The 9,949-nt window shown below is 42.4% G+C and overlaps 1 protein-coding gene across 4 annotated transcripts in view; it reads right to left on the bottom strand.

Moving 5' to 3' along the window:
• Positions 1-1,579: 1,579 nt before the first annotated feature.
• The window catches only part of GOLGB1 (golgin B1), a 72,517-nt gene continuing 64,147 nt past the window's right edge, over positions 1,580-9,949 (bottom strand). For 2 of the 4 annotated variants that reach the window (XM_015251715.3, XM_015251720.3), the window contains 5 exons: positions 6,091-6,246; positions 5,240-5,337; positions 4,661-4,795; positions 3,205-3,310; positions 1,580-2,963 (listed from right to left, as the gene is read on the bottom strand). In XM_015251715.3, coding sequence (XP_015107201.1) covers positions 2,829-2,963; positions 3,205-3,310; positions 4,661-4,795; positions 5,240-5,337; positions 6,091-6,246 — 630 coding nt within the window. In that variant the 3' untranslated portion in view covers positions 1,580-2,828. The remainder of the gene's footprint in view (positions 2,964-3,204; positions 3,311-4,660; positions 4,796-5,239; positions 5,338-6,090; positions 6,247-9,949) is intronic. The other 2 variants (XM_015251716.3, XM_015251721.3) reach the window with 1 other exon arrangement.

The raw sequence follows: 9,949 nt of genomic DNA, 5'->3' as shown, positions 1-9,949 counted from the left end.
TAGCTACTGAGAATATGGTGGTGTTTGTTATCTTATCTGATCTAGCCCCTCCTAATCTTGATTGACATAGAGTTCTGACCTGATTTGCTTAGCCATGAGCTTCCCAATGGATTCAAGCAAAACTGGATGAAATTTGTCCAAGATACAGAGGAGGGGAATCCTGCATTAGGAATCTAAGACTTTAGTTACTTCCAAATCTAAGGATTCTATGCCTAGTGGAGAGATTGATTATTTCTCCTACTTCATAACCTATTTATTATGGCAGCACCAAAATTACTTTAAGGAAGAGTAATTTTTGTGGAAGAAGAAAATATCTTTTAGACCATTTTGAATTCTGTTCCAGTGTCAAAAGGAGAAATGATCAGACCAGATATTGTGACACATCATCCAGGCACAGTTCTTTAGAGAAATCACAGAATTTAATCCAAGATGACAAGAAAGCCCATCTCTCCTTAGCAATGTTCCAAGTTCATTCCTGATGAGAGGCAGTGAGACATAGCAAGCATGGGCTTTAATGCAAGATAGACTTAGTCCAATCCACTTATTGAAACTTGAGAAAGTGAGTTAGCTTTTCTTAAGCAGTGACTTGATACAAACACATAATAATACCCATCCTGCTATACCCTATTGGAGTTCCCTTCCCCTACTCCCACCCAGAGGGTTCCTAGGGGCCCAATATTTTCAATATGTAACAGTTAAGAGTTCTCCCAGGCCCAGGCAAAAACCTGCATGAACCTCCTGCCTTAAGGTCCAGCTCAACATGCACCCCAATTTTCAGAGTAGCACTATATACAATAGCCAAGACATGGATACAACCTAAATGTCCATTGACAGATGACTGAATAAAGAAGCTGTGGTATATTTATATAACAGAATACTACTCAGCCATAAAAAGAATAAAACAATGCCATTTGCAGCAACATGGATGGACCCAGAGATCATCATTCTAAGTGAAATAAGCCAGAAAAAGAAAAATACCATATGATATCACTCATATGTGAAATCTTAAAAAGAAGAAAGACAAGGACACTATGAACTCATCTACAAAACAGAAACAGACATAGTAAACAATCTTATGGTTACCAAAGGAGGGTGAGAAGGGATAAATTTGGGGGTTTGAGATTTGCAAATGTTAGCCACCATATATAAAAATAGATTTTAAAAAAGTTTCTTCTGTATAGCCCAGGGAACTATATTCAATATCTTGCAATAACCTTTAATGAAAATGAATACATGTATATATATGCATGACTGGAACACTGTGCTGTACACCAGAAATTGACACATTGTAACTGTACTATAATTAAAAAAAAAAAGCCCAGCTTGCTGGGTTCAGTATTAGGATGGAATTTTCTCCCTCCACTTTATCACCCTGGGGTCTAGCAGCTAAGGAGAGAGGACACAAGCAGCCCAATGCTGGCCAGTGAGAAGGAAGCCTGCACATGCAGAGCTCCTACCCTTGGGCGATTCCTGGCTACCCCATCCCTACTTCCTCTAGGCACCATCCTCCCCCGAGCGTGCAAACACGCATATGGACACACTGGTGGGTACACACACTCACACGCCACCACAGTTTTTCATTCTGAAAATAATTTTATTATTTTACAGTTGTTCAGGAAAGTTCCTGGGTTGCTGTGACCAAGATTTGGTCACCACAGAACAAAGGATTAGAGCAGATCAGTCAGTCCACCAGTTTTCTCTCTTCTTTGGGTGGTGAGAAAAGGCAGGGAACACACCATGTGCAAAATGAGAAAATAACCAACGGGAAAGGGGGGAGGGGTGGGGAGGGAGGAACAGGCACAAAGGGAATTCAAACCTGGCTGCCATTCTCAGGCTTGGATTTAAATATTTTGTCTTCTCTAGAGTCTCCATTCTCCTCAGCTCTCTGCTATCACAGAGGGCACATGACTACATGCCGAGAAACTGGAATAACAACTGTCACCAACAGCAAAGTAGCTTCGTACTTCAAGAGGCTAGGAGTGGGTGTCAGACCCACTAGACCTCTCCAGCTGGAAGCCAGTGCCTCCCCTGGGATTGGTTCCTAATGTATCGTCTTAGGGCCCACATTCGAGGCTTATCCAGATAAAATAGGAATGGTAAGAATTGAATCCCACTGTCCACAGTCAAGTTCTTCCTGCCTTTCAGCAAAACGAAAGGCACAGGCCATGATAATACCTCAGTAACATGTGATCAAGGGATAAGCAATGGGATCCTCTCCTTACAGTCCAGGACCATGACTCTCACCAATTATGTCTGAACAGCTGGGGAAGGAGATGCTGTCCTCCACTGTGATCCAACAGCTAAAACCCCTGGGGGGTTCTTCCACTCTGAGAGACGTAGTCAAATATCCTATGAGATAATGTTGCCCAGAACATTGTTTATAGCAGGTCCACCTTCCCTCTGAAGCAGGAGAAAATATAAGGTACATGAAGCAAAGAAAGCATCAATCAAAATGATAGTGGACTTCTGATTACTAGGTTTAGTGGAACCATCCTCCTGGCTGAAAGACATTCCTCAGCACCTTTCATAGGACCATAAAAGATCAGGGCCCTGCAAGATCTGAACAAATACTGGGCTCAACAACCAACTGTGGGGGCTCCTCAGATGATGCAGGAGTGTCAGGCCCTGGGCAGTAGAAAGCAGACTCACTGGTCCCTGCAGCTCTAACCTGTGCTCATATCCACCGCTGTTTTTACAGGCACTTTCTGTGGAGAGTTGGAGAGAGGACCTGTAGTGGGAAGACTGCTCCACTGGAATTGATGGTTTTGATGTTAGAGGTGAGGGCGTTCCAAGTTCTGAGGGGAGAGGTCCAAAGGTGAGGACTAAATTTATAGATGGCCTGTGAAACACAGAATGAGTAGGACATGAACCATCACAAAGTAGATGGCTGCCAGCAGAGGCACCCGGGTCCGGGAATGACAGAGTGAACGCAGGACCCGCTTCCATCCAGCACCACTCCGGGTCTGAAAGGAAACGTTGAAAGTCAGAGAGTTTCACCCTATAGGGATATGTCCCCATCCCCTCCCCAACCACTGCAGAAAGTCTCCTCAAGGCCAACAACTTGGCAAAGTCCACTGGTTTCCTCCAACCTTCCATATCCTTCCAGTCTCAGGCCCACACTCCTTCTCCTTGACCCCTTGCCCTCAAAGCAGCCGGCCCTGTCGGACAGCACAATACCCTCTCTTTATTCTCCTCCCTTCTTACCCTTCGACAACTGTTGCTTGTAAGATCTATTAACAGCGCCTGCTCCTGAGTGCCACAGGAGCCTATGATGGGAGACCGGGCAGAGTCCCACTCACTGTGCTCCAACCTGTGTTGAGAAAAAAAAGAGGCATGGTTCACGGCACGAGAGGCTGATCAGTTGAAGTCACCCTACCCTGGCTGTGCTGCCGTGCGATACCGCATAAGGGACCTGCAGTAAAGGCTGCTCTCACAGCCCCGCCCCATGAAAGGAGTGTGCGGGCAGATAGGTTTCTTTCAGCAGCAGTAGAGGTGGTAATAACGACCAGGAACCGACTGCCTACTATGGGTCAGATGTTGGACCAGGTGCTTTATGTACATTTAATCCTCAGCTTTGAGGTTGGTGTTACTATCGTCAAAGTAAGGCTTGTTCACGGTGGCACAGCCAGTAAGATGTAGAGCCAGAATTCAAAACCCAGGTGTGTCCCTTTTTTCTGCTACACCGCATCTGACTCAGAGAAGCACATTAATTTTTTTTCATTTATTAAAGATTGATAGGCAGAAGCATCCAAGAAAGATTTCTTACAGTTAAACTGAACTGGCAGCCTCTGCTGTTTTCTGCTTCATTTTTTGCTTATTTGCTTATTTACTTAATACTGGAACTTCTCCATTTAATGAAGAAGCTGCCTTTATCCGCACAACAATCTCTCACAAAAAACAAGAAATGTATCAGGGGGCTGCAAGTAACAGCACACATCTGATCAAGCCTTTGTCTAGAGGGGTGCACTATTTAATTGTGGTGGGGAGGACGGAACTCTTTACTCCTGATGTTTCCTCCATATGAGGAATATCCATTAGCCTAATACTCCTTGACTTTCTTTACAGGACACACACTTTTCTCTAGGAGAGAAGGAATACTTTAATCTGATTTGTGAGCCAGGAAAGAGAAACTGAATATGCACAGCCTAGCTCCATCCTGCTTGCTTTCCTCTTGAGAACCAGGCTGTCTGCACAGGACCCCTTCTGTGTCTGTCCTTCCATCTGATAAGCTTCTCAGGGGCAGCCTTGATACGGAACGGCATGGTCTGGTACCATGAGGGTCAGTCTGTAAACTTCTGTAGGCTAGGCTGAGGAAGGATGAGATGTTTTAAGCATTAGCGAGCTGCTTTTAAACAGCAAGGCCACTGAGTTCCACCAGCACTACAGAGCACATGTGAAGCACTAACCCGACAAGTGCTGGGCCTGGGTAGGCAGCACTCGATTAGCTGCCTTAACTTCCGCTCTGCATCAGGGCCAAAGAGGGGACTGTGGAGGGGTTAAACTCGGATTAACATGGCTTGTCTGGACCTACGCCCACTGCAGGACCGTCTCAGGATGAGAATTATCACCTAGTTATTCCAAAGTCTGGCCACTAAAATGCACACCAGTATGATCAGAAAGGGTCCAAAGCAAATAGAGGCCGTGTCCCTCAGCCCCTCACCTCCTGATCTGCTCCTCAGCCACGGAGAGTGCAGCCTCAGCAGCCACTCTTTGGTCTCGTTCTTCCTCCAGCAGCTTCCTCAATTCATTCACCTCCTGTTTAGTGTTGCACAGCTGCTGCTGGGCTTCAGAAAAGCTTCAGGATAAAAGCAGAATGACAGCATCACTAGGTGCAGAACACAGTTGCTGATACAAGGGATTCGACGTCTTTGCAAGGTTATCAAGCATGAAAATTTATAGAAGCTTGTACAAAATATTTTAATAGCATAGCTGTCAAGAGATTAAACAAAGCTGCAGAAAATGCCTTAAGAGGTTTTGGGGATTGACTGAATATCTTTCATTCCGGTATCATAATATTAGTAAGGTGTGTGTGTCTTGGTGTCGCTGTTTCTGCTTTACAAACTTTTCACGGAAAATTTATTACCATAATTGTTCCTATTTAATCTTCATGTCAATTCTGTGAAGCCAGTAAGATAAGAAGACATATTAAATCCATACAATGGATGTCCATTCAAACTCCATGACCACCCAGTTTCTGTGCACACAGCACACTTTCTGGGGTTGAGAGCTGCTCCCCCACCTTAGCTGTGGCTCCCTCAGTTCTTCAGGATCACCCTTCCTGTGAGCACCATTCTTCTCCTGGGGAGCTCCTGGAGCAACGTCTATATTCAGTGGCCCCTAGAAGAAGAGAAAGGTTAGTAATTCAGTGAGGAAAGCCCTTAGGAAACTGTACTTAGGCAAAATGAGACCTCGCTGAGGTGTCAGAGAGATTGAGAAATCTTGGAGAGGAATACCTCCGTTATCACTCTTTCCAAGGACAGGTTTAGAAGTGAGAATCTTCTGCTGTGACAGACTCATCTCCCTCATAAAACTCTTTATTACATTTTCTTCCAGGTTCTCATTCTCGAATCTTACCACTGAAATCTGCTTTCTTCTAGTGAAGGCTCACGTACTTACCAGAAGCTACTCTGATCCTTCCCTTATTCCACAACCCCTCCACAGCCCGTCCTCCTCCTTCCATGTCCTGTTCACCTCCATGCTAATTCTCAGTCTCCTCCAATGTCAAAGATCCACCCCTCTCCACTACTGCCAACAGCTCTGCCTACTTTGTTTCTCAGCTCCAAATCTTTGTACAGCTTTCCTACTTCTTGTAGCAAAGTCCAAACTTTCTTAGTTTTCAGTGTTCCAAGAGCCCTAGGCATCACAGTTTCCCACTACCTTTTGATTTCTTTCTCACCACCTCACGGATCTTTTTCCTTCTATTCTCTCCATTCCTTAGTCTTTCCTGGACCTTATTCCCACTCTCCTCTTCTCTCTCTTTCTCCATCACACCTAGTTAATCCTCAGCCTGAAGACAGCAACCTCTTCCACACTGTTCCTTCTGCTTTATCACCTGCACTCAGATTCCTGACACTCTTCCCAGACTTTTACCTTCTCACTCACCGCCTGCAGCTCTTGCACCTGCTTCTCCAGGACTGTACAGTGATTGAAAAGGTCGCTGTAATGCTGCTGGTTCTCACGGAGACTCTGACTGGTGTCACAGAGCTGAATGGAAAGGGTATTTTTCTCTTCCAGTAACTGAGAGAACTGAAATGGGAGACAGGATAAGCACCAGCCCGCGGGACTGTCTCACTACGGGCAGTGCTCAGGCAAACTTCCTGAGTTTTAAGGATCTAATTTTTTTTACTACAAGATTTTTATTTCAATAATAGTAACAATAGTACTGTGTGTTCCTCCAAAGTGAGAAAACTCAGAATTTTTCAACTGAGAAAGGAAAACAATTCTGGGAAAGGGAAGGAAACTTTATGGTGCCTAGTACATTAACTGAAAAACCAGGAGGCAGAAACTCTCAAGCAATCCAATAGGCTAGGCTAACCCAGGTCAGTAAGAGGAGAAATGGCAATAGTTTAGGTCTAAATTGAGATTACTAATAAATGACTATAATCCTCAGAGATCAATATGGCAGGAGACAGAGCTATCACCTAAAGATTCATGCAATAATATTACTGGGCAGATTCTTCAACGCTGTAGAAAGTTACAAGTCACAAAGAAAGTAGAAATTATAATATGTGGTAAGAGGGAGAAACAGAATGAATCCTACTATACTCCTGTGTGTAAGAAACTATACTGGGAGCATCGACTCTCCTAGGTGGAAACATTTCAGTTACTCAAAGTGGGAGGTCTCCCCTACTGTATGAGTAACAGGCAGTTGTTCAGTCTTCCCTTGAACATGTCCAGCATCAGGGGCACTCAGAGCCTGACAAAGCAGCCCAAGCCATTTCTCACCATGTCAAAAACAGAGAATTATTTTTTATATCGAATGAAAAATTTACCAATCGTAGCTTCTACCCAAAGATTTGAATTCAGTTCCCCTGGAACTATAATTCTAATTCCTCACTTGAAGGCTGTCAGATTTTAAATTTTAGTTATGATTAATGTCCGGATTCTAGCTATACCCAGTTAACAATATAGAGATGTTTCTCTGAAGTACTTCTGTAGGTCTATGTACATTATATAAAAGAAAACTGGTGTACCTGGCTGCATGTTCAATCTTTTCTTGAATATTCTTTTTTGTAAGTATTCTGGGTTAATGTTTGTATAAAAAGGTTGAATCGATGTTTGGAGAAGAAAGGCTAAACAGTTTTCTAGAGATACTCTGACTGAGAAGGACATTTGATACAGACAGAAAATTAGAAAAAAATTCATGTGGTGTAAGAAAAAATTTGCATAGCCAGAATGAAAAATATAACAAATAACTATCTCTGAAGAGCAATTTTCAGTTTACAAGGCACTTTTGAAAGTATCATCTTATTTGAGAGAGATAGAAGAAGGACTTCTGTCCCCGTTTACAAATGACAAAGGAAAACAGATGAGCAGTGACTTGTCCAATGTCATGTGGCTAGAAGATGGCAGATCAGGACTCAAGTATGGTTTCTCATTCCAAGTCTAGAGATGGTGTCGCATCTGAGTTCAGGAAGGGAACTTAAGCAGGCTATGGGATTTTTTGGGTTGGGGGGGAGCAGTAAAGGAGAGGATATAAATATTTAAGAAGCAATACTAATTGGAAGACAGAGGTAGCTGGGTACAATGACAACTACTGGATTCTGAGACAAGGAGTAATACAATCCTCTCCTAACACAGGAGACAGTTCACTTTCCTTGCCACAGTGAACAGCCCAAACCATACCAAAACAGAACAGAACAAAACAAACAAAAAACCAACAAAACAAAACCCCCAATCCCTCAGTATTGAAAAAATCCAACACTTTCTTCCTTGGAAGATCTAGAGGATGGGGTACAGACCAGTAAAACTCGTTGGAAGCAAAAACTTTAACTGGAGATGTCTAATTGCTTTTAAGCTACCCTTATGTAAACCACCTTTTATAATGTCCGCATGGTTTTGTGTAGGATAGACACAGATCCCTGCAGTTTAGGGGCTGGCAAATTACGACCCAGGGCCTCCTGCCCCCACTTCCTTTTTTTTGTAAATAAGGCTTTATTGGAACATAACTACCCCATTTGTTTATGTCTCGTCTGTGGTTGCTTCTGCACTATGACTGCAGAGCTGAGTAGTTGTAACAAAAATGGCAAAGCCTACAAAACCAAAATATTTACTGTCTGAATCTTTAAGAAAAAGTCTGCTGACCTTTGCTCTAACTCATAAGCTACTGTATTTCATCATATCTACACTTATAAAAACAGAATAGGAGCAAATAACCTAGACTACATTATAACAGTAACCTTTCCTCTCATATTTTTAAGTTTCATGATTTAAGTTTGCATTACATATATATATCCAACCATGCTGGTAGAAATATATATAAAGTCTGAGTATACATAGAAAGAATTCAGGTAGCAGCTTGGAGAGGAGACATTCTATGCTGACAGCCCATCTCCTAAATCCCATGCTAGGGCTCAAGAAACAATTCTCCTAGTTAGCTGGGACCCATTTAGAATGAGGCTCTAACCTCACCAAACTATTAGCTCCATGAAGGGTCACTCAATACCTCAATACCTAGTGTACGGCCAGGCTCACAGAAGGCAGATGACAGTTATCTGTTTAATGAACGAGTGAGTAAGAGAACGACCGACCCCAGGGACAGAGATGCCCCCTACAGTTGATTCCTAAAGGAAGAACTCTTTCTCACCCAGAATGACAGTGACCGACAGCGGTATTCCTCATACTTTGATTAAGTGGTATGTGAAGTATATCTCAATAAAGCAGTTAAAGAAAACATAACTTGAGTAATGATCCAGGACCCAGAACATAAATATATGTAATTGAAGCTAAAAGTTTTCTCAAAACAAAGTATACTCTATATTATATATAACATAGTACATATTTCCAATCTCTTTTATTTTGTTTTGTAAAAAAACACTATTTGCACTACTTGTAACAGCTCAAAACCAGAAAACCCCAAAAGCCCTTTAAGAGCAGAATAGAGAAATTATTATACACCTACAATGTAACACCATACAGCATGAGAACAGAAAAATCACACTACACACAACAACATGGATGAATCTCACAAAATAAATGAAGCAACACAAAAGAGAAGGCATGATCTATTGATATGTAGCTTCTAAGGTGGCAGAGAATAGAAGAGGACACTAGAGACTTCTGGGGTTCTGGTGTGTTCTGATTCTTGATCTGGGTGCTTCTTATATAGGTGTTGTCACTTCACGAAGATGTGCCATGCTGTATTTATGATCTGTATGCTTTTCTGTGTTTTACTTCAGTAACACATTTACATTAAAGTTTCTTCAGTTGCTGTCCACTAAATGACTTCATCATCTACTAACAGCACTGGGTTGAAGTTTAAAGTACTGAGAAAAATGCCCAGAGTGATTCACAGTCTAATGTTCAGGAGAGCAAATATAACAAGGTTGAGATGGGTCTAGTTTATAGAAAGAGGAGGTGCTACAGAGCAATGAAAGGCAGAACTTTCTGCTAACAACAGACTAGGCTGGAAGTGGAATTGGCTAGAATCTGCTCTGGAGCCCCCGCCTTCACACCTCGAAAACTCCCAGACAACTTCTCCAACAAAGGGCCTGTAAATTAACCAATTTATTTTGATCAACAAACCTACCTTAAAAATGCAAATTTCTTTGCCAAAGTTAATAGTGTAATCAGTCTTCCATACTTCAGTGTCAATTAGTTAAATTTAAAAATATTTAATAAGTACCTTCTACATAAACCAAGCACTGTGCTTTTTCATATACATTATATTTATCTCAGACTGACCTCCTCCTAACACCTTAGACAAAATACTTAATACCTTTGGACCTTA

Source organism: Vicugna pacos, chromosome 1 (assembly GCF_048564905.1).
Source record: "Vicugna pacos chromosome 1, VicPac4, whole genome shotgun sequence".
NCBI lineage: Eukaryota > Metazoa > Chordata > Mammalia > Artiodactyla > Camelidae > Vicugna > Vicugna pacos.
Note: the sequence above shows the minus strand (reverse complement) of the source record. Positions and strands in the feature narration are given on the sequence as shown.